General features: G+C 41.1%; 2 protein-coding genes across 11 annotated transcripts in view; both read left to right on the top strand.

The window, feature by feature from the left end:
* Positions 1 to 13,314, top strand: part of Fam184a (family with sequence similarity 184 member A) — a 133,941-nt gene extending 120,627 nt beyond the window's left edge. For 4 of the 10 annotated variants that reach the window (XM_028868373.2, XM_028868369.2, XM_028868371.2 and 1 more), the window contains 4 exons: positions 5,383 to 5,500; positions 8,102 to 8,206; positions 11,314 to 11,516; positions 12,964 to 13,314. In XM_028868373.2, coding sequence (XP_028724206.1) covers positions 5,383 to 5,500; positions 8,102 to 8,206; positions 11,314 to 11,516; positions 12,964 to 13,045 — 508 coding nt within the window. In that variant the 3' untranslated portion in view covers positions 13,046 to 13,314. Of the gene's footprint in view, positions 1 to 5,382; positions 5,501 to 8,101; positions 8,207 to 10,854; positions 11,517 to 12,276; positions 12,371 to 12,963 lie in introns of those variants that run through there. The other 6 variants (XM_028868376.2, XM_028868370.2, XR_005090249.1 and 3 more) reach the window with 5 other exon arrangements.
* Positions 13,315 to 20,576: 7,262 nt separating this feature from the next.
* Mcm9 (minichromosome maintenance 9 homologous recombination repair factor) overlaps positions 20,577 to 26,943 on the top strand; it is a 72,280-nt gene continuing 65,913 nt past the window's right edge. The window contains 3 exon segments of the mRNA XM_028868378.2: positions 20,577 to 20,845; positions 24,236 to 24,546; positions 25,993 to 26,309. Coding sequence (XP_028724211.1) covers positions 24,243 to 24,546; positions 25,993 to 26,309 — 621 coding nt within the window. The 5' untranslated portion in view covers positions 20,577 to 20,845; positions 24,236 to 24,242.

The following is a 26,943-nucleotide window of genomic DNA, read 5'->3' as shown; positions in this document are numbered from 1 at the left end:
TCTATCAACGTAACCACTCAGTCTCAGCAAATACTGCAGGCGTAGGTACAGACACACATAGACACACTCAAGCAGAAAGAGGCCCCCAGCTGCTGGTTTTACTGGAGTGTCCACTGAGATGAAGCACTCTTTCAGATACCCTCACTTGCCCTCTTCACATAGTGTTCATATGTGAATCTATCATGAATAAATTTCATGAGAGTTCCCACTTCGTGAAATTATCCATAAAATGGAGAAGAAACTCACTGTTTCCACAAACTCAGTGATTTGTTGTTTGTCCTTATTACAGTCAATTTGTAAGTTTCTCTTCAGCCACCATGACCTCACATGTCTGCAATGCAGCAGAGCATACATATAACATGTTTGGTAGAAATCGCATAAAATCAGCCTCAGTGGCTTGGCTCTGACTTTTCCTGGCCTTTGTGTATACTGGGCAGACACTGATACCCTGGTGCCCCTCTTCACATTCTGAAACAGCACACTCACACCAAGAACAGCCTGTGTTTGTCTGTGTGTCCTGACATCTCCTTAGAAATAGTAATTCACAAAAAGGAAAGGTTGTGTCTGTTTTGACGTCATTCTTTTCTGTGGTTTTGCTCCTTATGAAATTTTAATAGATAGCAAACATTAACTTAATGTCTCTATATTTTGACCTCTTGATAATTGAAGAATTAGTATTACTGATAAGTAAAATATCTTTTTTAGAAGAAGCATTCTTTTTATACTTTGCCTTGGGTCCACACTAGCCAACCACATTTCTCTTTTTACCTGCTATCACCATGTAACTATCCTTTAGCTTTAGGTAATCATTTGTTTAATTAAAGTCAAATCATGTACACTTATTTTTGACTTACACTGTCCCACAGACTTTTCCGTGATAACAAAAATGTTCTGTATTGACTCTTCCCAGTCTAGTAGCTGTTAGCCATGAATGGTTATGGAACACTTGAACTGTAGCCAGTGTGACTGAGAACTTCAACTCTAATTCACCGTAATTAATTTAAATACAAATAACAGCTCATGGACTAGAAGCTAGCGTATTGGAAAGTAGTACTGGATGTTTCTGGCCGCTTCCTTACATGAAGACTGTAGATCTGCTGAGTGGTTAAGATTTAGACAGTTTACAGATGGGGCATGGGTTCATGTGAACTGTTCACATCCTATTGCAAGGGTTACCCTATAGTGTTATGAACACCTGAACCTCAGCTCTGATGCTTCAGATTCAGGAAATCCTGGTAAATTATCAGAGGGATGAGAGGGGGGCTATAAAGGTCCATACTTCAGTCGGCAGCCCAAAGTATGGTGCTGAGGAAATACTGGAGCAGCTGGAAGCTTTTCTCTTCTTGCTTCTTCTGCAAATACAAATAACAAAATACTGAACTCCTGAGATAAATGGAGTGTAGAAACAGTGCAGGAATCTCTATCTTTGAAATGACTTTTAGAAACTGTGCTAAGTATTCAGACCCACTTAGAGTTTCATGGAAATTTGATTGTCTTGACTATTATCCTAACAAGAACCTTGCATCTAATTTTAAAATGTATTGAGTTTCTTTCTTTCTTTCTTTCTTTCTTTCTTTCTTTCTTTCTTTCTTTCTTTCTTTCTTTCTTTCTTTCTTTCTTCTTTCTTTCTTTCTTTCTTTCTTTTTTTATTTTATTTTATTTTTTTTTTTTTTTTTTTTTTTTTTTTTTTTTTTTTTTTTGGTTTTTCGAGACAGGGTTTCTCTGTGTAGCTTTGCGCCTTTCCTGGAACTCACTTGGTAGTCCAGGCTGGCCTCGAACTCACAGAGATCCGCCTGGCTCTGCCTCCCGAGTGCTGGGATTAAAGGCGTGCGCCACCACCGCCCGGCGTTCTTTCTTTTTTTAAAGAAGGAGCTAGGACATAGCTCAGTGGTAGAATGCTTGCTTAGCATGCACAAGACATTGTTTTAATTCCCAACACCTACAAAGGGAGAAAAAAACATAATAGCAAAGGAGAGGCTAGGCTACTCAATTTTACCTAATTGACGTGTTCCATGGGTGAAGAAAGTTTAAGCTACTTTAAAAACTGCCCCAGTACCTTGGGGTTCAGAAGTGTTTGCTGTATGAATAGTGGTTAGGGTTGGTCGTTTTAGCTTTTGTGTTTGTTGTTAGTTGGTTTGTTCTCTGAAACAGGATTTCATGTCGTCCTTGAATGGCCTTGAACTCTTGCTTTCCCTGTCCCTACCTCCCAAGGGTTGGGATTATACAGATGTGGACTATCACATCTGGCCAGAGATTGTTTTTAATTGTTTAGGTTTACTTTAAATTAGCACCTCACTGTACTGGAACAAAAAGATCATTTCTTTATGAGAGAACTGTCAATTCTGTACACAGACATTAGGCAGGCCAGTCATTTCTAACTCTGCCATGTCAGAATTTCTTTTTTTTGAGTCTTTAATCTCTAAGACTCCAATGATTTTCTAGCTGTTTGGTTCTTTAATTTCCCACTCACGCTATTTTATGAGCTTTGAGGATGGCTGGGAGTTGTAGTGGTCTTGTTAACACAGATAAAAGTCTGCTTGGCAATTATGGGAAAAGTCCAACAGTGAAGTGCTCCAGTCTCCTGTTTCATTTATTGATAACAGAATTCATAAAATGGAATTTCTGGGCTTCGTGTGTTCCTGGTAATGCTGTTGTTCAGCTCAACAGTCTCTAGTCGCTGATTTCCTTGTCAGTTGGGTCTTAGAAAGCAACATGAGGTGGACGATAACTTGGAAGATGTCTTTGTTCAGTTTAATACAGGACTGTGTTGTTCATGAGCTGTGGAAAATTGACCTCTACACTCTGAGACACATACACCAAGAAATACGCTTAGCTAGAGACTAGCAGTGACCCTGGTTAGTATTTCCATGTGCTCGGATTCTCCTTTCTGTATTCAGTCTTTGTATTACTTTTAACGGTAATCTGAAAACTCACTGAAAATAAAAAGGGATTCTACCTACCATATTCATGTTCAGAGACCTGACTTTTATGAATTAGGGTCAGAAGCATATTTCATAAAGGCCACTTAAGAACTATGGGACCAAACAGACTCCTTGTGATAAGGGTTAGAGCTCAGCTGGCATAGTAGTACATGTCTGTAATCCTTGCACTTGGGAGGCCAAAGTAGGGGCATCTCTGAGTTTACCTCAAATCCAAGATTTAAACTGAGGTCTTATGTCAAAGAAAGAAAGAAAGGATGAAAAAAAAAAAAAAGCAAAAGAGACTTAAAAAAATCAAACTTAGAACTCCCCTCCCCTTAAATCTCCTTATTCTTAGTCATCCTTTGCACTTGGCCTTTTAGGTGCACTGTTAGTCTAGTCTAGCCCAGATGGCTGTGGAAAGGGAAAACCTTGGCTAGTGTGGCCTTGAAGTGGATATTGGAATGATCCTAAGTTCCTTCCCATTAGAATGCTGGATAGGATTTTTTGTATATCTATAAGTTACAGCTGGTTCATAATAGTTTCTCGTCTTCTCCTTTAATGCTTTTCTGTTTGCATTTATAGACTGTTTCCTGTCAATCCTTTGTCTTCTTATTATGTAGTTTTTATTAAAATTTTTGCTGATGTAAAGATATGTTGTTGTGGGTAGAATGAGCTGATAGTAATTGTGTAGTTTAAAATGTCAGCTAAACTAGGTATGGTGGTGTACACTTTTAATCCCAGCACTTGGGAGGCAGAGGCAGGTGGATCTCTGAGAGTTAGAGACCAGCCTGGTCTACATAATGGGTTCCAGGCAAGCCAGGGCAACATAGTAAGACCTTTTCTAAAAATAATAATAACAACAACAGGATATTTCAGCTAAATTAAAACACACACTTGAACAAAGGAGGTCTTTACAACAAGAAGAAGTTCAAAGCTGTAAAGGGTTGTTTTAGATTCACTTTACTTCTTCTCATTCAACAGAAATGGCATGGGGCAGGAGGCTTAGCTCCCTTTTTTCCCAGCTCTTCTCCCAGCTGTGGGAAGGGCCTCCACATAGGCTTTGCTTCCAACCACAAAGGCAGCACTCCAGTGACATCTTGTGACTGCTCCCGCACACACCCCAAATACCTTTTTTTCTTCTTGAATAGATAGTATTTATGAACCTGCATAAAAAACTGAAAAGCAAATAATAATAATAATAATAATAATAATAATAATAATAATAATAATTTAAAATTTAAAAAAATAAAATAGAAGAAAAGAAAACTGAAACACTTGGCTTATAAGATGTAGACAGGTAATTCCTCTCATATTGTAATCAAAATGCAAGACGATGCTGTGACCTCAAAGGATCTCATTTATTTTGAGAAGGGGAAAAGGTACTGAACTGTGCTGTGTGACTGACTGCCACACTGTCTCAGCCAAGTCCCAGGAGAGCCAGGAACAGTCACTGTCTAGCTCCTTACTTCCCTATTAACCCTGCAGAGCAGGAGTCAGGGGCAGGGTGGGAAGCCAGATGCTTTTTCTCCAAATCATTTGTTTGAGTCAGACTAGCTTTTATGGCAGTACAATTCAGAGGTTGTCTACTCTGTAGGATTGGCCCGATGGGACAGTGAGAGATCACTGGTATCTACATGATAGGTCGTCTAGAAGTTTCTCAGTGCTTGCTAAGTAAATTTTTTCAAGACTCCTCATTAACCACAGCTTAGTAAGTTTTCATTCTACCCTGTCTATTCAGAAAATAATAAAAATTAATTGATCCAGTTATTTATAATCTCTGAAACGGTTCTTTTCCCCCCAAACTAAGCCAGCAGGTCGCACTCTTTTTTGCCGGCCCTGCCTTCACCCTTGGACTCTGCGTGGTTCATGCCACCTCTGCTCGAACAGAACGGCCTCTGTTCTAGTCTTCGGTGGCATTCACTCCTGTTAACAGTCTCGTACCATTCAGGAAAGGGTAGGGCCTTCAAGGAAATGTAATTCTTCTCTTCCCCGATGATAATGGAGAGCTTTAAAGCTGCATTCCCCACAAACCACACCAAGAGGATGTCATTCACGTGTGTCTTTTGTTCCCCATTGTCTCTTTTCTTGTGCCTTGTATATATATGTTACAAGCCTCCTCACACAATATTGTATAGATGGTAATCACTCCCAAGAGTCACTGCACTGAGTTTGTGAAGTTTGTGTCATTCAGCTTCTCAGCTCCTTCACAGAGCCTACCTCACCTCATTTACATACGACTTAAAGTGGATAAGTCCTTCCAAAAGTAACCCGTGGAGCCCTTAATGTCTTTTATTCCTGCAAAGCCTTTAACAACTGTAGCTCTTGAGGCAATCATGTTACGCTTGCAAGTATTATGTTGAATTTTTGTATATTTAACTGGACTAATTGAAAAATGTAGGTGTTTATTAGAACAGGATGTGTCTGAGTTCTATCAGTGAGATAAAGGTTTTCTCGTTTATAGACTAGAAGAAATGGAAGAAAAGTACCTAATGAGAGAATCGAAGCCAGAAGATATACAGATGATTGCAGAATTAAAATCCTTGCTTTCAGAAAGAGACCAGGTCATAAAGAAACTAATTGTAAGATATTTTGTTTTTAGTATAACCATATTAGCAATCAATAGACTTTTGGTTGGGAAGGCATGGGGAAATATTTTTGAATAATGCTAAATGAAGAATGTAAAATCTGTGCATTGTGATCAAGTTTATTAAAATGTAATTTCAAATTTAAATTGAGTATTGGAATAAGGTAATTTTATGCTTTTCTTCAATGTTTTTATTGAAATACATAGTTTTATATATATTAAATGTTTAATAATCTCATTATCACTTAATAGTTAATATCCTATATATAGAGATGCATATTGTACATATAGAATTAGAACTAAGAAAAATCTGTTAAGAAAGCCATGCATTAATTTACATTGTCAACTTACAGATCAGTCTCTTTTTATGTTGTTGTTGTTTATTTATTTATTTTTTTTTTGAGATAGTTATGCTATGGAACCCTTAAAACTCACAGCAATCCTCCTGCCTCAGTATCTGAAGCTGTGGAATTACAGGCATGTTGATTTCCTAAAGTGTATTCCACCAAACACTGATCAGGAGAGCTACTAAGCCATCTAAGTACTCAGGAGACTGGGGTAGGAGGATCTTAAGTTTGACGCCAACCTGAGCATCACATCAAATTTATGAGTATCTTGGTACACTCAAGAACCTGTCTCCAAAAAAAAAAAAAAAAAAAAAACTGAATAAACAAAAAGAAAAGTTTCACAGTCTAGCCTAGGAAGAACTGTGCTCAGGATGTTCAGTGTGAAGGGCATTCAGAAGTCCATTTGAGAAAATATAAGATTTTTAACATTAAATATACTGTCTTCATTAAGACCATTATTACTTGGGAATAAAAAATATACAGATGTTTGAAAATTTATAAAATATTTCAGAATTTTCTAAAATGCTCTATCCTGGTCATTAATTAAAACGTTGCTGTTTATTGCCACTAATAGATGAAAGTCTTTCACAGTAAAAGTGGAAACAACACTGATCATCTATATGTTCCTTGATTGCTTTAATTATACACTCTGAATACTAGCATGTAACAGCACAAGACCAATATTCTGGCATCCTTTAAAAATTACTTTATGAGTTAGAAAACTCCATCTGTTTTCAAGACTGGGAAGTTCCTTTTTTAACCCGCAGGAATGATTAGGGTCCATAGAGGGAGCCCAAGAGTAGGCTGTGAAGAGAGTGTTTCCTGGGGCTGCAGCTTGCCAAGCACCCAGTTTTCCAAGTGTGGTACATAGGAGCGTAGTTCTAGCCAACGAGAGCAGACTCATGAACAACTGCTGTTCATCTATGAAGTGGGCAAGCGTAGCAAGTGTACTATTCACCTGTGGCCCCCAAAGTGGCTATTTATTTTTCCAGTTATTACTTGAAATGTTACAGATAAATTGTATTTAGCCTCACCAGAGGGCAGATCCAGGATTGTAACCAAGGGCGTTTCCACTGTGTTTCTACAACACAGTCATGCCCTGAACCTCAAGGCATGTGGGCTAAGATCTGTAATGTAAGTGATGGTGAGTGGTGACTAAGATGAAGAGTCTAGTGGTGCTGGAGTTTGAACATAGCCCACATTCTCACCCTGCTGCTCTGTCAGCTGTATTAACACATCGTCCTCATGACTCCAAAATGAAAGATTCATCTCTGTAGAGGCCACTCACTTTTATATTACCACTGCTATACTACATTACCATGTCAAGGACTGGATGAGATCAAATCCATTTTCAGGTGTTGAAGAATACATATGGTAGTATCATCTTTATAGATGGAAACCACTCAGCCATGTATGGTGTTAACAGAAATTCTTAGGGTCAGCATCCAGCCCTGGCAGCCCGAACACAGGAGGCTTGGCCACCCATTCTCAATAGGCCAATTAAACAGAAAACAGTGAAAAGCAGAAAAAGGAAATGTATTACATGAGGCCACATGAGAAGAGGTAAAAACAAGTCTCACGACCCTCTCCCCTGAACCCCAGTGTCCATCTTTGGGGTCTTGACATGAAACTGAGGTTTGAATGCCGGACAAGAGGTATGCATAACTTAATAGTCCTGGCCCAGATGTGGTCTTGTCCATCACCATTGTCTTGGCTCCAGTCTCTCCAACAAGGTGATCTGACAACCTGTCAGAACTGTTTGAAGTCCTATTTGGGGACAAGTTCTCCCTCTGCCTGGCATCTCTGCCCTTTTTACCTCTGAGCATGAGATTCGTGGGGAAATTGCAATTTGTTGGGGACCATTGTTACTATGCTCTGGTAGGTGTCTCTTCAGTATCACCTTAATGCCTGTCAGGACAGCTGTGTGTACACACCTCAAGTACAAGTTAGACCCACTCAGATGCCACAGTCAGTACCACAAAGAGATATGGGACCTTAGTAGATCCTGTCTTGAATGAAAGGGTGTTAAACTGTATGGTTAAATCCCTAGGCCTAGGTTTTTAAAAGGTGCTAAAAGCTGACCTGCTAGCAATCTCGAAGACACTGGCAATCAAGCCTAGACATGTTTAAACAAAATATATAACCCTTCATAGTGTATTAAATTTTTAATGAAATGGCAGTCATACAGTTTAAGTTTGTAAATCTATACTAGAAAATGTTGAAAGGCTGTTTATAATTCTTTTGCATAGGAGGATAATAAATTTTATCAACTGGAATTAGTCAATCGAGAAACTAACTTCAACAAAATATTTAACACAAGTCCTACTGTTGGTGTTATTAACCCATTGGCTAAGGTATGTGCCATAGACACTGTAAAGTAGGGATGTACTTAAGACCCAGAGGGAAATGGGTTAAGTTATGTGAAGCAAGCAGCGTAAGGGTAAAGCTTCCAAAATGGTTTCTTAAGTGTAATAACCTCCTACTAAAGTTCATTAGTTCTTTATTTGTTCATTTTCAGAATGAACTACTCATTTATTGGTAATTTATACTCCTTAAAATACTTTATTAATATCCAAGCACTTTGGCTCTATCTTTGTTTTTTCATATTTCTAAAGAAAAGCAAACTTCTGACACAAATTAATTTATTGTCATTTCCTTATTGATCACAATCCTCTGTGGAGTTGAGAAAGACTCCAGCCCCAAATGCCACACAGTTCTTCCTAGCCCCAGGCCTTCCGTCATAAGGGAACTACAGCTGAACTTGTGAACCCACTTTTCAGTCTCTGTATTATTCCCTTAGAGCAAATGGAAGAACCTTGAATTAGATCTGGCTAACTTATACATCATTTGCTCCCCTCCCCCCACAGCCCTAGTGTTTGGACACAGCGGGTATTCAGTAAATGTGTCAGACTGCAAAAACTTATCACACTTTGTTAAAGCCAACACAAATTATTCTACAAAATAAAGCAAGTAATGAATAAATAATTGCATATGCTGATTTCACATGGATTGTGAATCTGTTAGGAGAAATCAATAATAAAATAAAGCTTACATTAAAGCTGGTTTTTAATCCATATTTTATTGCTTCACATTGTGCTGATTTCTGCTAGACCCTTACCCAGAAATGTTATTTTCAAAGCTCATACAATTTCTCTGTTTAGAATACCAAATTTACTCTTTCTTCAGGAGTGTTCCAAACTTTGAACTTCAGTGTTTTGCAAACTAAAAATGATAGCTGTCTTTAGAACTTCACATAGAAAGCTCTCAATAAATAATTGGATGAGTGAACAGAATACATTTTATGCTCAGTTTTTGTTTTGGTTTGATTTTTGAAACAGTCTCATGTGACCTAGGTTGCCCTTAAACTCACTTTACATTGGAGGCTGGCCTTAAACTCACCCTGTAGCCAAGGCTGGCTTTGAACTCGCCCTGTAGCCAAGGCTGGCTTTGAACTCGCCCTGTAGCCAAGGCTGGCCTTGAACTCACCCTGTAGCCAAGGCTGGCTTTGAACTCGCCCTGTAGCCAAGGCTGGCTTTGAACTCGCCCTGTAGCCAAGGCTGGCTTTGAACTCGCCCTGTAGCCAAGGCTGGCTTTGAACTCGCCCTGTAGCCAAGGCTGGCTTTGAACTCACCCTGTAGCCAAGGCTGGCTTTGAACTCGCCCTGTAGCCAAGGCTGGCTTTGAACTCGCCTTGTAGCCAAGGCTGGCTTTGAACTCACCCTGTAGCCAAGACTGGCTTTGAACTCGCCCTGTAGCCAAGGCCAGTCCTGAAACACTGTAGCCAGGGCAGACCTTGAACTGCTGATCCTCCTTCCTCTACCTCCTAATTGCTTGGATTATAGCTGTGTGACATCTACCTGGCTTTAACTTTATTTTTAAAATTAATGATTTGGGTTAACGTAGCTTTTAAGTAGAAAACATTTTAAGGTTTATGTAAACAAAGCATACTAGAGAATTTTATGCATTTATTTTTATCAGAATTGATCTTTTTAGCTTTAGAACCACTACTACTTTAGAATTTTACCAGAAGTTTATTTTTTTTTGTTTTGGTTTATGTTTTTTAGACATGGTCATACTATATAGCCCTGGCTGATCTCACTGTGTAGACCAGATTGGCCTTGAACTCAGAGTGCCGGTATTAAAGGCATGGCCACCACACCTGGCTATCAACTGTCTGATTTCCTAAAGAAAAAGAGAAAAAACAAAAAACAAAAAAAACACCTGAAATCTTTCAAATGTTAAGATATCTCCAGATTAGAGTAAGAAAAGGCAAAAGATAGAGCGTTGAGAGACCTTCCCAGCTGCTGTTGACTCCAAGTAGCTTCCCAGTGTTGGCACATGGTGCTCCGCAGCTGGAGTTACAGCAGCTGGAGTTACAGCAGCTGAAGTTACACTCTATCGTAGGCTCTGTCAGTCACCAGGCATGGCATGCTGAACGTCCACGGGACTGGATTATGTTAAGTAAAGGAAAAGTCTAAACGTCTTTTTTTATATATATATATATATAATTTCCATTTCTTAAAGCTAATTTTGCAAGAAAAAAATCAGCATACATCCAATTGAAAAACATGTGAGGATATTCTAAATCAAGTATAACATACTAGTTTTTATTTTTCATAAAGGTTGATGCTCATCAATTCTAGAACTAGGGATCAAATTCTTTGAGACTAAAGTTAAAAACTTGCAAGCTGATAAATTTTGAGGCTGCATTTGTGTTCCTCTTATTTCTGTTCGCTTTAAGTACTGATTGGACATTAAAAATTGAATACTCTTGACTTTAGCCATTAAGTTGTGAGCCAATTCATGATATTGCCCATTAATTAAGTTAATTAATTAATTAAATAAATGCAGATTTAATTATACAGATTTAATTTTCTTTCTTCAGAAAGATGGCACAGAGAATTTAAATCATATTATTTAAGTCAGTTTTAAGTCTTCAGTAAAAAATGTAAGATTTGTTTCAAACTACTATGCCAAGAATTTTCTTATTCCTTTTTTTCCAGGCAAGAACAGCCTCTCTTTGACAGATGGATAAAGTTCATGGACCTCTCTTTTAATATTGTGTTTAACTTCATGCCTTCTAATTTTAGCGTAAACCCACTTACCCTGTGGTATTTGGAACTTCTCCTACCTCACCTGTTCCTTGTACCCCACACCCCAACCTATTCTCTTCCCAGTCCACTCAGTGGTTAGGGAATAGAGGTGAACCACACCTAAGCGTCCCTTGCCCTGTGTTTCTGTCCTGGGAGCATGTCTGTCATGGAGGATTCCATGTAGATGAACACTTTCAAGGATCCCCAGACCACACTTTGGGTAACACTGGTTAATTGAAACATGATAATTTGACACAGAGGTTCCAAAATTTTTCAATGCCAAATTTATAGTCTCCTACTATTTTCCTGTTTTCTTGTTGGTTCTTCGGCAGCAAATGAGTATTCTCACGTGTGTTATTTTTAATGCAGCAAAAGAAGAAGAATGATAAGTCACCAACAAACAGGTTTGTGAGTGTTCCCAATCTAAGTGCTCTGGAATCCAGTGGAGTGGGCAATGGACACCCTACCCGCTTGGAACCCATTCCCAATTCTCCAATCCATGAGGTTGAGTTCAACAGCAACAAGCCACTTCCACACTCACTACCGCCCAAAGAGCCCAAGACATTTTTGAGGTGAGCCCCGTCTCACCAGTAGTTGTTTTTTTTTCCCTTCTTCTTCACATTTTTAACTTGAGAAATTTTCCTTTTTGCCACTCCAGAGAATTCTGTTTTGACACTGTCCAAAGATTTTTTTTTAATTTATCATTAGTGAATTTTCTAAATCCTAGCAGAGGTGTTCACATAATTCATGTGCTCAGAATTTTAATATTTATAAGCTTACTGAGGTTTTATTAGTGCTAACTTTTATTTATTAAAATTTTCATTTCTTATAGTTTACATATTTATTTCCTTTTACCATGCTTATTAAGATATATATGCATATTGCCAAATTAAAGAAATAAGCTCTGAGAATGTAATGATATAGTTAAATACAAATAAATTTAGAAACAAATCAGTTTTAAAATTATTCTAGTTTGAAGTTGCCTCAGAGCTGATTAAATATATTAAGTAAATTCTGAATGAAATGAAATTATTAAGCCATTAAAGGATTAAAATGTTAAAAAAATACTGCTTTGTGTTCACTTTAATACAACCTTATTTTTCTTGTTGTTGATTCAAGTTTAGTTTTTCTTTTTACTAAATCCTAATAACTCCACTAGTAAATTTTACAAGTGGAGTTAGTATTTCTGCTTGTAAGCTAAGTGATTTCTAACATAGTCAATGACTAGCTCTTTTAAAGAGTAAGAAACGAGTAAGAATGAATCTAGTCGAAGCTGTCTCTGAACGTGTCTAAACACTTTGTATTGCTTGTTTCCCGCGTGGGTGCGCTCAGGTATCAGTAAGGTGCATGTGCATGTGCTCAAGGAACTTGACCGCTGGAGCTTCCATTACCCATTGTTGCGTGCCTTGTAATTCCCCCAAAGACGGTAGGGATGCTTTTGTTTTCTTAAGTAGCCCAAAGAGTCTGAGTTAGAATTAAGACATACTACTTGGAGAATAGAAGAAAGCCCGCTTTCTAATGCACTCTTTAGCGTATCTGCTTACAGATGATGGAAGCTTAATGTAAATGTGCAAATAGTAAGAAGAACTATATGTTGGTTTAGTTACAACCGTAGTTCTAGTGAGGGATGCAAATGGGAGAATCCGTGCTTGTGTTGAAGTATGGTAATTCAAAGGGAGAAGTTGCCCAAAGGGGGAACACTATTTGTTCTCTCTCTTTTCCCACAAATACTCACTTTTTAAAACTTCCAAGACAATAATATTGTTTCTGCCAGTTGCTTACTTTCGGGCCCTATGGAGTAATAATTGCGATGTGGCTTCTCTGTCACCGAGTTCATCTGAGCTGCCACTCTGACTCCTGTTCTCAGAGGACCCACTCTGCTGCAGAAGAGTAGCCAGTCCTTACAGTTCTGACGAGGGTTGCCAGTTGTGGAAATCAATGCTTACTGTTTAATCGCTTTCCCGTTACTTTGCAAACCGTTTAATCCTGGGTTACGTGTCTCTCTTTTTATGAATTCAGTCCTCCTCAGAGTGAAGCTTCCCCGGTGGCTTCTCCAGATCCCCAGCGCCAGGAGTGGTTTGCCCGGTACTTCACATTCTGAATGAATTGTGCTGGCACAGCTCTGGTGGACTGTTACAGGAGCATGACTGTATCCGAGTCATTCCGCGGACAGGCCTTCCTGTGTAAAGCACTGTGAATGAAAAAGTGTTTGTCTGTCCAATTTGAAAATGCACTGTTTTTCCTGTGATATTTATTGTAATCACTCTCTGAGGGTACTAAACTCTATGTGTAATTATAACAATTATTTTTATTTGAGATGGAAGTCTTTAATCTTTGTAATTACTGCATAATAAATTTTGTTAGAACAAATGTTTTTTGTTGTTGTTTTCTATTAAGTGTGCTTTAAACACTTTTTAATACCAGGTGTAAGATTTGTCAATACGTTTTACTGCAGTAATGATCATTAATTGTTACTTCAGTAGTCTTAAAAAACCAATATAGGGAAATATATTCTATTAATACCTTTCATTGTTGTGTATAATTTTAACTCAATTGTCAACATTTATAAATCCAGAATAAAAGAATTTATGTAAATTGTGTACTTTCATGTATATGAATTCTTGCTGGTTTATAGCTTTTTTCTTTTATTAATTCAATAGATGAGATATAAACCCTCAATACAGCTAGTATCTATCTGTCTGTCTATCTATCTATCTATCTATCTATCTATCTATTTGCTTGCTTGTTTGTTTGTTTGTTTTTGGTGTTTCTAGGGTTTCTCTGTGTAGTTTTCTCTGTGCCTGTCCTGGATCTCACTCTGTAGACCAGGCTGGTTTTGAACTCTCAGAGATCTGCCTGGCCCTGCCTCCAGAGTGCTAGGATTAAAGGCGTGGCACCACCACCACCCAGCAAGCTAGTATTTATGATTAATATTATTTAGAGTCAAAGTTACAATGTAAAAAGAGTATGTAAAAAACCTCTACTATAATTTGTCTTAAAAGGTAGTTTATACTGGATGTGCTGGCACATGCCTTCAATCTCAACACTTCCAATCTCTGTGCATTAGAAGCTAGCCTGCTTTATATAGGACCAGCCAGGGCTGTATAGTGAGACACTGTCTTAAAAAAAAAAAATGACAGATTGTCAGTTTTCATAGTAGTCTGGTTCATGTTGACATCTGAACATGAATCCAAAAATATCATATATGGGGTTTGGGGTTTTTGTATTTTTTTTTTTTGCTTTTTTGTCCACTTTTTATGACTGTGTGTGTAAATATGTACATATACATTTGTATGCACGTATGTGCACATAGGTACGTGTGGAGGTCCAAAGTCAGGAGTCATCATGGATCCCCTTTTACAGTATTCACTGAGGTGACCAGTCTCGTTAGCTCTCCTGTTTCCACCTTCCAGGACTGAAATTCCAGGTGGACGACCATGCTGGCCTAGCAAATATGTGAGTTCCTGGAGACCTAGACTCCTCCAGTCCTTACATCTGTGCAGCAAGTGTTTTAGCCCCCGAGCAAGCTTTCCTGCCCCACATTCGACGTAAGTTTTAGTCCATCTCAGCAAAATTTTTCCTGCTGCGACTCTAAAGAACGCACCTAGAGTAACAAGTGTTGGCTACAGACATTTTTAAGTCTGCTCTTCACGTCTGTTTTTGTGTATACAGCTAGCCGTGGGGTTACAGGGTACTTTGGTAATTCTGTTTGGAATTATGGGCTGGAACGTCTCCAAAATGGATGTCAGTGCCACTGTCCTCTCCTAAGAATAGCCTGAGTTGACATAAAGCATTGGTTAGACTTCTTCAAAAAGTTATGTGGCCAATACTTTTCATACTACAGAAAAGTCACTGATTTTATCTTTAATAACTAAATAGAATAATTATTACCTACTAGTTGCTGGCCCAAATACATTCGACGCTGATGCTGTCACTTTTCGCTGCTAGTAAGGAGTTTCCAAGAACACTGTAAGCAAGAGGGGGCATGGCCTTTCTAATGGCCACCTTAGCTCTGCATGATCTTCATCCACAAAGAGCAGGGTAGCAGTCATGGGCTTGTCTCGGGACTTTCTGAGAGACATCAATGTCTGTTCACCCCAAAAGGGAAGGAGCCAACAGGCCAAAGATTCCAAGCCCAGCTTCACAAATAAATGAGTTTATTTGGAGTTGTTCACAGGAGATGGTTGGTACAGGGGCAGCTCGTACCACTGAAAGTCCCATGCAACAGCCACTGCATGTGGCTCAGTGGTAAGAGCACTTGTTGAACCTGAGTTCAGTCCTGGGACTCTCCCAGGTTGTTCTCTAACCTTCCTAAGTTTGAGCCCCAGGACCGGCCACAATAAATAAATAAAAATAGATGTCATTCTCAATTTTAAAAAAAGTACTACCTTAAGTCAGTTTTGTTTTGTTTTGTTTTAACATCTTACCTACTTCCACACAGCTGGGCAGGAGGGAGTGGTGATTTTAATGTGAGGGGAAGGTCTATGGGTCTTTAAACCTTCCTCTCCCCAAGAGGGAATGTTCACAACTCAATTGCCATTACCCTAGACCCAGCTATCAGTTGTATTGTTCGGCTTATTTTGTAGTCCTCACTCTAGGTCATGGTCTTTGGCAGGCTAGTAGTTCTGCTTCTAGAGGTGACTCTGTGTGTGTGTGTGTGTGTGTGTGTGTGTGTGTGTGTAAAGGTTATACTACAAGGCTTGAGAGTGCTCTGTTAGCCATTTATGGTCATTAATACCTAAAATCCTAACATTTGGGAGGCAGGAGGATCACAAATTGGAGGCTAGTATGAGCTACATAACAAGACCCTGTCTCAAAATAATAATAATAATAATAATAATAATACTTTTAGTAATTGTAGTCTCAAAAACAACTCTCACCTCAAAGGAGATAACAGTTTATTCTGGAGTAAAATGTGTGTGCCATGGCCCAGGGACACAGATTCATGTTCCTCCAGTTCCATGGTCCAATGTGCTAACAGTTTCATGAAGTTTTTATAGTAATAGAAAAAAATAAGACACTTTTCAAATACATTGATGGAATCACGAGTAATGAGGTGTGTTGGTGAATTTTAAATGTCAACTTGCCTCAACCTAGAATTTCCTGGGATGCGAATCATAACTGAGGAATTGCCTCTATCAGATGGTCTATATGCAAGTCTGTGGGGGACTGTATCCTTAACTGATGTAAGAGGGCCCAGCCCCCTCTAGGAAGTTCCAGCCTTCGGCACGTAGTCCTGAACCGAATAAGAAAGCTAGCTGAAACGCACCCAGCAAGCGGTGTCTTCCATGGTTCCTGCCACACTTCTTTGGCTGTAAAGTTAACTCTTTGGTCAGAGTTAATTCTGACCAAAGCATGTGATACTGTCAAGTTGCTGCCTTGGCTTTCCTCAGTGATGGCCCAGGAGCTGGAATTTTAAGTCAAACAACCCTGTTCTCCCTCGAGGTTTGTCTTTGGTCAGGGTACTTTTCACAGCAGCAGAAATGGCACTAAAACAGGAAGCAGCAGCAAAGCTTGGCAATCTCTAGGATGCTGTATGACGACATTCTTAACATTCAAGCTGCTGGAAGCCTTTGCACAAGTCCTAATTGGTCTTATAATAAAAACCCAGAGCCAGATATAGGGATAAATGCTGAGATGAAAGGAAACAGGCCACAGCCACTTCTCACCTCGCCAACTCCTCAGCTGAAAGGGGAGAATCCAGGAATCCTCAGACTGAATGCTCCTGAGTCCTCAGTCAAAAGGACAGAGCTCCTGTTTCCTCCCGCGTTATATTCCTTTCTCTGCCCAGCCATATCACTTCCTGTCTCAACCTCCCCAGTGCTGGGATTAATGGCGTGTGTGCTTCCCAAATACTGGGAGCAAAGGCTTGAGATCCCAAGTGCTGGGATTAAAGGTGTGTGCCACCACTGCCTGGCTCTGTTTCTCTTTTAAACTGGATTATTCTCATGTAGTCCAGGGTGGCCTTTAAACTCACATCTCTGCCTCCCTAGTGCTAGGATTAAAGGTGTGTGCCACCACTGCCTGGCATCTATGTTTAATTTAGTGGCTGGCTCTGTCCTGTGATCTTCAGGCCAATTTTATTTGTCAGAGTACAAACAAAATGTCACCACAGGAAGCATGTGGTCTGAAACCTTAATACATTCCCAAAGGTGCTGGAGAGATGGCTCAGCTGCTAACGGCATGGACTGCTCTTCCGGAGGACCCACGTTGAATTCCCAGAACCTACATTACGGAACTTACTGTTACTCCAGCTGCAGCAGACCCAACATCATCTTCTCTAGCCTCTATGGACCTGCACTCTTGTGCAAATACCCACACGGAGAGACACACATATATACCTAATTAAAAATGTCTTTAAAAAAATACATTCAAAAATGTTTCACCAGCTATTCACAAGACTTTCCAGTCAGACAAAAAGCTTGGCAAGAACTATCTTTTAAGGAGTTTAAAGATAACCTAAGGCGAACTAGGTTGTGGACTGTCCCATTTCAATCTCCACAATCACAGAAGTTCTAATCAGTTAATCCAGCTTTTAGTAGGCTCACTGTAAGGTGTGGATTCTTTCCAGGTACTTTTGGTTATTTGTTTTTATTTGTTTTAAGACAGTCTCGCTATACACCCTAGCTAGCCTGGAATGAACTCTGTAGACCAGGCTACCCCTGAACTCACAAAGATCTACCTGTGCCTGCCTCTGCCTCTCCTATGATTAAAGTCTAATGCCATCAAGTTTGACTGCAGATACCTGTGATGTGGGTTCTTGGAGTACAGTAGAACCTTCCTTGGTTTTCTTAGCTTTACCTCAGGGAGCTAGGACACAGGAGGATCAAGGTCACCTGAGCTAGCCCAAGACAGTGGCATCTGATTTCATTGTCTCATGCCCAAGAAAAATAAAACATGAACAAAAAGTGAGAAGAATGGATGTAGATTATAAGTTAAGGAAAGAACAGAGAGTGAGTAGAACACAGAGCATAGTGTAAACAAGAGAGTTCATTACACCCTCAAGGTATGAGAGTGGCCAATAATACAGGGACACTACAGAAGAAAAAACACTCCTGAAATGAGAGTGGACAATGGTCAAACAAACTACTTATGCTGACCTCCATGTTTAGGTCAGGTAAATACTATTTTCTAAAATCTCTAAATAGACAACTTTGCTGAAGAATGTTTTTTCTATTCAGGTAATTGACAGACTAACTTGGATTAGCTTGTTTTTGAGACTGTGTCTCAAGTAGCCCAGACTGACCTTGAACTGGCTATGGAGCTGAGGATAACCTTGAGGTCCTAGTCTTTCTGCCATCCTTCCCAAGTGCTGGGGTTACAGGCATGGGCCATCAAGCCTGCCAATTTGGATGAACACTTACACGTGAGGACAATTATATGTCTTTTATTTTCCAGAAATCCTCCAGATGTAATGTGATCTTACTGGCATTCAGAATGTCATGTCTCTATACCCAGGGCCAGAGACTCATGAGTACAAGTCAGATCTTTTTCTTTTCTTCAAACCATAACATATTTAACAAGATAGGTGAAAGTAATTTTTAAAATAAAAATAGCCATGCTGTACTGGGAGAAAGTAGCCATACCTTAGTGGTCCCCAACAAAGCCCTGCCTCCATCTTCCTCCCTTTCAAGGCAAAAACTCCGTAAACTGCAAATTAAATACTTCTTAAACTTATCCGCTCAGAATTTGGAGACATGGACTTGCTGGAGAATTGGCTCAAAGATGAAGAGCACTTGTTTGTAGCCGAATTTCTTTTTTTTTTTGGTTTTTTGAGACAGGTTTCTCTGTGTAGCTTTGCACCTTTCCTGAAACTCGCTTTGGAGACCAGGCTGGCCTTGAACTCACATAGATCCGCCTGGCTCTGCCTCCCGAGTGCTGGGATTAAAGGCGTGCGCCACCACCGCCCGGCTTGTAGCCGAATTTCTAAACGGTCTTATTTAAGAAACACAGAGCCAAATATAGGGGTGAACACCTTAGCGATCAGGGAAATAGTGATAGCCACCAACCTTACCTCTCCAGCTCTGCAGCTATCAAAAGGTGAGTTACTTCCTGTCTATCCGCGGCTTTATTGCCTTGTTGTTCCATCCTCTTATTGACTCTTAGCCCAGCTACCTCACTTCCTCGTCACTGCCTGTCTATACAGACCTCCAGGTCTCTATGGTTGGTACTGGGATTAAAGGCGTGTGTCACCACGCTTGGCTGTTACTTAGTGTGTCCTTGAACACACAGAGACCCTGCCTGCCATGTGATCAGATTAAGGGCGTATGCTACCACTGCCTGACTTCTATTTTTACTTAAAAATGGCTGGCCCTTTCCCCTTGATCTCCAGGCATGCTTTATTTATTAACATACACATAAAATATCACCACATTTCAGCACAAATAAATATCACAACACTTGTTGCTCTTCAAGAGGACCAGAGTTCCGGTTCCCAGCATCCCAGAGTGCCTCCAGCTCCAGACAATCGGACACCCTCTTTTAACTTCCTCTGGCACTAGACACCTATACATGTAGGCAAAACACCCAAACACATAAAATAAAACTTAAATCTAAAGCAAACACTACTGAACCATCACCTAAATCAACACGAACCTTATTTTAAGAGTCATAAGAAGCACAAGTTACTAAGTAGGTTCTTATCATAGACCTATTGATTTGATGTAACAAGAACTAAAAATTCAGCTATTGTTTCAAGATTCCTGCAGAATCTCAGAGCCAGTTCTCCATCCCCTCAATAGTTTTTTATTTTTATTTTTCTAGGTTTGTTTCACTTTTCTCCAAAACAAAGGATATGGGAAAAAACCTGTAATTTTTTATCCTTATGCAAGTTATTTTAAATTTTCAATTTCTTGGTGTTTCTTAATGTATTGGAATACAACTGATTTTTCAGTAAAAACCACTTCTGTGTTTTAGTAGGATTTTACTATTTTCTACATAGTTTTAGTCTCTCTGAATACAGTCAGTTTACTTCCTTCTCTTTTGGACACCTTTTTCTTGCCTTCTTGATCCAAGTTGACTACACGTAAGGAGGAAAAACATCTTATTGGTTTTGATTTCACATGGAGAGCATTCAGTCTTTGACATGAAAACCCAGACAGTGGGTATTTTTGTAAAGGCAGATGATAAGCACATTCCTGGAACAGAATATGAAGTTTAATAATAACTCCATACAGATTTTTAAGAACCGATTTTTTTTTTCTTTTACGTCAACGCGCACAAGGCTTTTATGGGACAAAAGCTAATACATAATCGTACACCACCTATAAAATTTCGGTCGCAATGGATCAGAGATCTATACTGAACGAAAAATTCCACCTTTACCAGAAAACATAAAAATACACACACACACACACACACACACACACACACACACACACATTTGATGCTAACTTCTCAACCTTAGTCCCAGATTGCCCACCCCCAGCCCCGCCCTAGCCCCGCCCCTCTCTAGCCTAGCCACGCCCCGCCTGAGTTTCCCCCATCACCCAGCCCTGGAATTCCAACGCGCCCTAACCCCGCCCTCAACCCCCTTTGCTCCACCCAAACCCCGCCCCAGTCCCCAAAGCCCCGCCCCCTCGCCGGATCCCCGCGCTGATAGGGGCGCGCGCGCCCCCGCCCGCCCGCCGGCGTCCGCACCCGGAAGAGCCGCAGCTGCCGTAAAGTTGAGACGGTGCGCGGCTCGGGGATCGCGGGAAAAGCACAGGCTCCGCCGAGGCCGGGCGAAAGCGGCGGGGACGAAGCCTGCGCGCCCCCGCGTAAGGCGAGCACCCTCCCCCCCCCCCCACGCCTCGAGCGAGCGGCCGCGCGCACGCCCCGCCCCCTCCCACGCCGCGCGAGCCCGGGTCAGCACCGGCGGGAAGCAGCGCGTCCCCGGCGACCAGACAGTGCGTGTCAGTCAGTAAGTGAGCGCCGCAGCCGCGCGTCCCGGGGATGGTGGCCCTCCAACCCGCATCTTTTCGTTTCCGAACTCCCCGCGGAGCTGGGAGGCCCCAGCTAGACACCTGTGGCTGCGGAGCCATTTGGAAAGCATCCCTCCGCTCGGCCCGGATCGCTTGCCCCAGGCGGCGAAGCCCCCGGCCGGGAGGCGCGCAAGGAGCGCGCGCCCGCGAGTGGAGCGCCACGCGGGGCTGAGACGCGCGCCCCGGCAGGGCGTGGCCCCAGCACCCGAGGGGCGGGGCTGCGCCAGCCTCCGGGACCCGCGCCAGGCTTTTCCTAGCTGCGCTTTTTGGCGCCACCTTGCCTTCCACAATATGAAATAAAATAAAGCCGTTTTATTTGTTTGGACGCCGGATACTCAGCAAGACAAAAGGAGAGGCAACTGGATAGTTGTACGGTCGTCGTGCTCCAGGCAATAAATGGCTTAAATCTGTATGAGGATGCCCGTGTTTATGGGTTGGCAAACCTACGTAATTGCACGGATGTTGGAAAAAAAAAAAAAAAGCTGTGTTTAAAACAACTGGCACACTTAACAGTGTAATCTGCCGGTTTAACCAGGCAAAATATTAACCTGCCCGTATTATGAACTTAAAATTATTCAGCTGCCCTCTTTATGCGCCGTTAAAGTTGTTTATCTAAATTGCTTAATTTGCTGCTCTACATTTACTTTATATTTGTAAAATCTTAAAGATTGTCATTTAGTCACTCTTAAGAGTAGTGCTGGGTTTTTTTTGTTTTGTTTTGTTTTGTTTTTTCAGCAAAGACCACATAGTGGTCTTTTACTCTTGGTTGAATATGCTATTACCTAAACAAAAACAAGTTGCTTAGTGTTTTAGTGTTGAGTTACCTTCTCTGATTCTCTGAAAAAAATAATTTATCTCTTACACTTGATCGTAGCCAAAAAGCCGAGAAGCGATGTCTCTTATTCTCATATTAGCTTCCCGTAATTGCCAGTATTCTTGTCTTAACTGTGATGTCACGTTGTACCTTTCACACATTCCAGCTAAGCAAATGTTCACAGAAGGGAGAAGGCGGGACACCTCTCTCTAATAAGTAGCCAGTGTGATCCAGCTAGGGGACGCTAAAACACACCTTTACTAAGGTACTTGCTCTGTTTCCAAACTAAGACTCATTCACAGAATGAGTGCAGTTAACAGTTTCTCCCCTGGGACTTGTCGCCTCATTTAAATTAAATCCCTCCCCTCTGTTCTTCCTTTCTCTCTTTTATGACTATGTGTGTGCCTGAATGTTATGTACCACATGTGTGTAGGCACCATCAGATCCCCTGGAAGTGGAGTTCCAGGCCGCTGGGATCCCTTCCTATATTGGTGATAGCCTCCAAATCCAGGTCCTCTAGAAGAGCAGCAAGTACTCTTAACCACTGAGCCATCTAGAATCCCTCCCCCTCCTTTTTTTGCTCTCACTCATATTGTGTAGAGCGGTTTTGTTTACATCTGTCACTTGGTTCTCTGGGGGCGTAGTACCTTTTACTGTGCTGCTTTCCCTTGTGAGGATAGTGACTTGTGCATGGCAGATATTAGGAAATTGATGCTGCAGTGGGTTTGGAATCCTAAATCGGTGATACAGTTATGTATGTGGAAATGGGGTAGTCTCCTTATGTTTGTAAACACATGTTTGAGAGAGATTAGGTGAAGCCCAGTGTATATTTCTTTTCAGTCTTAGTTATTGTCTGAAAATTAATACTCCTTTCCGTTTGTCAGTTTGGCTAGCTTTTCTCCATCTTTAATGACTGCTTTTGCTGACACCCATCATTTTCCTGTGCTAATAAGAGAAAACAGGAAACAAATTCACCTCTGATGTACAGCCCTAAAGCAAACCACTGGTGCTGTTAGAGCTGTCAATTTGATTAATTGTATGCTTCGTTTATGCAGTAGTGTGTGTGTGTGTGTGTGTGTGTGTGTGTGTGTGTGTGTGTGATGTGCATGCTCGTAATCCTAGCATTTGAAAGACTGAGGCAGGAGGATTGATGCAAATTCAAAGCCAGCCTGAGTTATATAATAAGTTCCCTCCCAGCAGACAGAGAGCTCGTCAAGAAACCAATAAAGGCAGGGAGGAGGGAAGGGAGGCCCAGAACTTTCTACATATGGTGTGTACATTGTAATGTGTTAATAAAAGGCTAAAGAGGAGAAAGATTTAGGGAAAATATATGAGAACTACTTTGTGCCATTAATACTTCACTGATCAGCATCGTCCAGTTCTATGAATTAAATTAACTTTACTACTTTTTGCTAAGAAAATATGTTGACAGTCTAGGTCCGAAATTTCTTTTTGAACATGAAGCCATGAATTCTCAGGGATCAGGTTTTAGCAGCATAGACTCCTTCCCATGGCCTCACACAGTGAGCTCCTCTGGGTGCAGCAGGCTGGTGCTCCAGGTGAACCCAGGTACCTCTCTCATCCCTCCCCCCCAAAACAATCATTTTCCTTCACTATTTCAGGAATCTGTCCTGACTCTTACAGTGCTCAGGATGCTCAGAATGCACGGTAATGCTGGAAAGAACCTTACCTTTAGCTTTTTAACACAATGCCATCAGCATGCTAAAACGGTAGACTCTTCCAGTTTTGCCATGGTGACATTTATGGGGCATTCATTTGAACAGTACCCAGTCCCTTGATGTCTGCAACCTGTCTTGTAGATTTGCATGTATGTGGCCAACAGAACACTTCCATGTTTTCTAAAGGGCTCAGAGAACATAGAGCAGAGTCTCTCCTCTTATATTTGTCATTTTACCAAATTACTGGATGATGGAGGCTGCATCAGAACTTCACTATCCTTTTTATTTGCATGTATGTGTGAGAGAGAAGGGGGGGTGCCTGTATGCTGTAGCATGCATGTGGAGGTCAGAGGACAACTTTGGGGGAGTTGGTTCTTGCTTTCCACCTTGAGGCAGGGTCTCTCTTGTTTCTGCAGTTGCACTGTATAGCCTAGCATAGCTGGCCCTTGAGCTCCTGGGCAATATTCCCATCTTGACCACCCATCTCACAGTCGTCATGCTGGAATTACGTGTGTGATGTGTGTGTGCTACTGCATCCCGCCTGTGGAGTAGGTTCCAGCCATCCAAACCGGGGTCATAAGACTCCTGCTGAAAGCACCTTCCCCGGCCCAGCCTCCTCTCTAGCCCCAATGTCGCTGGTTTTTGAAGCACACGTTTTACGTAACTGTAATGGCTGACTCATCTACAGGTAAGATTGGATTCAGATACTATTTTGTGAGTGCCGTGTAACCGAAAGCAGGGATGGTTTATAAGCCAAGGGTCTTTTTGTTAAATTGTGTGCACAGCTTGAGTAGCAAAGGTATAATACCATCCTTTTCTTCTCTTTTATAACCTAGATTCAAGATGAATAGTGACCAGGTCACACTGGTGGGTCAAGTGTTCGAGTCCTATGTTTCAGAGTACCATAAGAACGATATTCTTCTGATCCTGAGGGAAGGAGATGAGGATGCACACTATCCAGTGGTGGTTAATGCTATGACCCTTTTTGAGACCAACATGGAAATTGGAGAGTATTTCACGGTGTTCCCCAACGAAGTCCTAACGGTTTTTGACAGCGCGCTTCGAAGGTCAGCCTTGGCAATTCTGCAGTCCCTTCCTGAGCCTGAGGGGTATTCTATGAAGCAGAATCTTCATGCCAGGATATCAGGTAAATCATGAGGAGATGTTGTTGGCATGTAATATTTGGGGAAGATGTGAATAAAATGAAGCACATATGGGACTCAGAACATTAAGAAATAATTGTTATTTGGGGGCCAGGCAAGATGGCTGAGCAGGTAAATGTGCTTGCTGCCAAGGTTGACACCCTGACTTTGATGCCTGAAACTCAGATGATAGGAGAGAACTGAATCCCCAAATTTGTCCTCTTATATCCACAGGCACACTGGCATGTGTACCCACACATGCACACACACATACACCACAAATAAATAAATCTAAAAAGAATTTAAAAACTAACTGGTGTTTTTTTTAAAGTGCATCTCTTCTGTACGGCACATAACGATGATTGTCATCTGTGCATGAGACACTTGCCCTGCCAACAACAGGGAGGGAGAGACTATGGAGACGTCAGTGTACTGTGTCTGTGTATTTTTTTGTTTGTATAAAGTTATCTAAAGCAGATTGAGGAGCTTTTGTGACGACTAACAATAAAACATTGGTAATGTGTGAATTAGAAAAGATCCTGCCCAGTGATCTCCAGAACTCTTTTATAAAACTTTTTATATCTGATAATGAGCATTGTGTATTAGGAACTCAGTACATGGTTGTTGAGTACATGCTTTTGATTTATTTAGTGAAGACTAAATTGATTACATGTGCTACAGGTAACAGCATTTTGTCCACTAAGCGTGGTTAGTTGTATATTTAGAGGCTACTGAGAGCTCTTTTGTGAGAGCCCAATTCTTTCTTAGTCCTGCTTGTAGCCCCTAGAGATGTGTTTTCAAAAAGAGTCCATTGATTTCTGTTGTCTGAAATTCTTAATTGGGTTGATGGTCTGATTTTCCAAAGTAAGACACAAACATGGCCAAGTGTGTGCCATACAACCCTGAAGACCTGAGTTTGGATCCTTAGCATTCACGTATAATGCCAGGTGTGGTGATGAGCACCTGTCATCCCAGCACCCCAGAAGCAGAGGCAGAGGCAGGAGAGTCACTGGGGCCTGCTGGCCAGCCATTCTCACGGAACTGGTGAATTCCAAGTTCCGTGAGAGGCACAGTCACAAAATCCGATGTGGAGAAATAATTCAGGCACACACTGAACATCTGGTTTCCACACGTGTGTACCTACACACCCACACACAGTAAAGTTAAAAATAAGACATAAGGCTGGACAGTGGTGGCGCATGCCTTTAATCCCAGCACTCGGGAGGCAGAGCCAGGTGGATCTTTGTGAGTTCGAGGCCAGCCAGGGCTAGAGAGTGAGTTCCAGGAAAGGCGCAAAACTACACAGAGAAACCCTGTCTCAAGAAACCAAAAAAAAAAGACATAAATATTTCCCCCTGAAATTATGTTATTTTCAGATTTTCTGGGAAAGACATAACATTCTGCAGAGTCAGTTATCAAAGTCTAAGTTGATGATGTTCTTTTTCCATTAGGTTTACCTGTTTGTCCTGAACTGGTAAGGGAACACATCCCTAAAACCAAGGATGTGGGACACTTTTTGTCCGTCACTGGGACAGTGATTCGAACAAGTCTGGTGAAGGTCCTGGAGTACGAGCGGGATTACATGTGTAACAAATGCAAGCATGTGTTTGTGGTGCAGGCGGACTTCGAGCAGTATTACACGTTCTGTCGCCCATCTTCATGTCCAAGCGCAGAGAGCTGTGATTCCTCAAAGTTCACTTGTCTCTCAGACCTGTCTTCATCTCCAGCCAGATGTCGGGATTACCAGGAAATCAAAATTCAGGAGCAGGTAAATGATCAATGAGAAAAAGTAACAAGGTGGAGATGTTGTTTTCTACCAGAGTCAAATGGCTGTGATTGGAGAATACAGGATGGAAACAGATTACCCTGCGCCTTCACTTTGGGGAAGATCAAAGTCGAAATTGTCTAACATGTATTAGAATGTATGTTTTAGAAACCATGAAATAACCATTGTTTCAGAGCATGGATGAGATTTTAGAACCACTTGATAATGTTAAAATTTAAAAGTAAATATCGGGGCTAGAGAGATGGCTCTGTGGTTAAGAGCACTGGTTGCTGCTCTTGCAGAGAGGACCTGGGTTCCGTTAGCAGCACCCACATAGTGGCTGTGTGCATCTCCACTTCCAGATGATCCCACGCCCTCTTCTGGCCTCTGCAGGCATTGCAAAACACCCATACACTCAAAGTAAAAGTAAATAAAATAAATGAACAAAAAGTTTATATTGGAGTTGGGGATTTAGCTCAGTGGTAGAGCGCTTGGCTAGCAAGCGCAAGGCCCTGGGTTCAGTCCTCAGCTCCAAAAAAAAAAGAAAGAAGGAAAGAAGGAAGGAAGAAAGAAAGAAAGATTATATCAAGTATTCTAAACTAGCTGTCCTTAAAAATATGAGACAATTCAGTCAGTT

Source organism: Peromyscus leucopus, chromosome 8a (genome assembly GCF_004664715.2).
Source record: "Peromyscus leucopus breed LL Stock chromosome 8a, UCI_PerLeu_2.1, whole genome shotgun sequence".
Classification (NCBI taxonomy): Eukaryota; Metazoa; Chordata; class Mammalia; order Rodentia; family Cricetidae; genus Peromyscus; species Peromyscus leucopus.
Note: the sequence above shows the minus strand (reverse complement) of the source record. Positions and strands in the feature narration are given on the sequence as shown.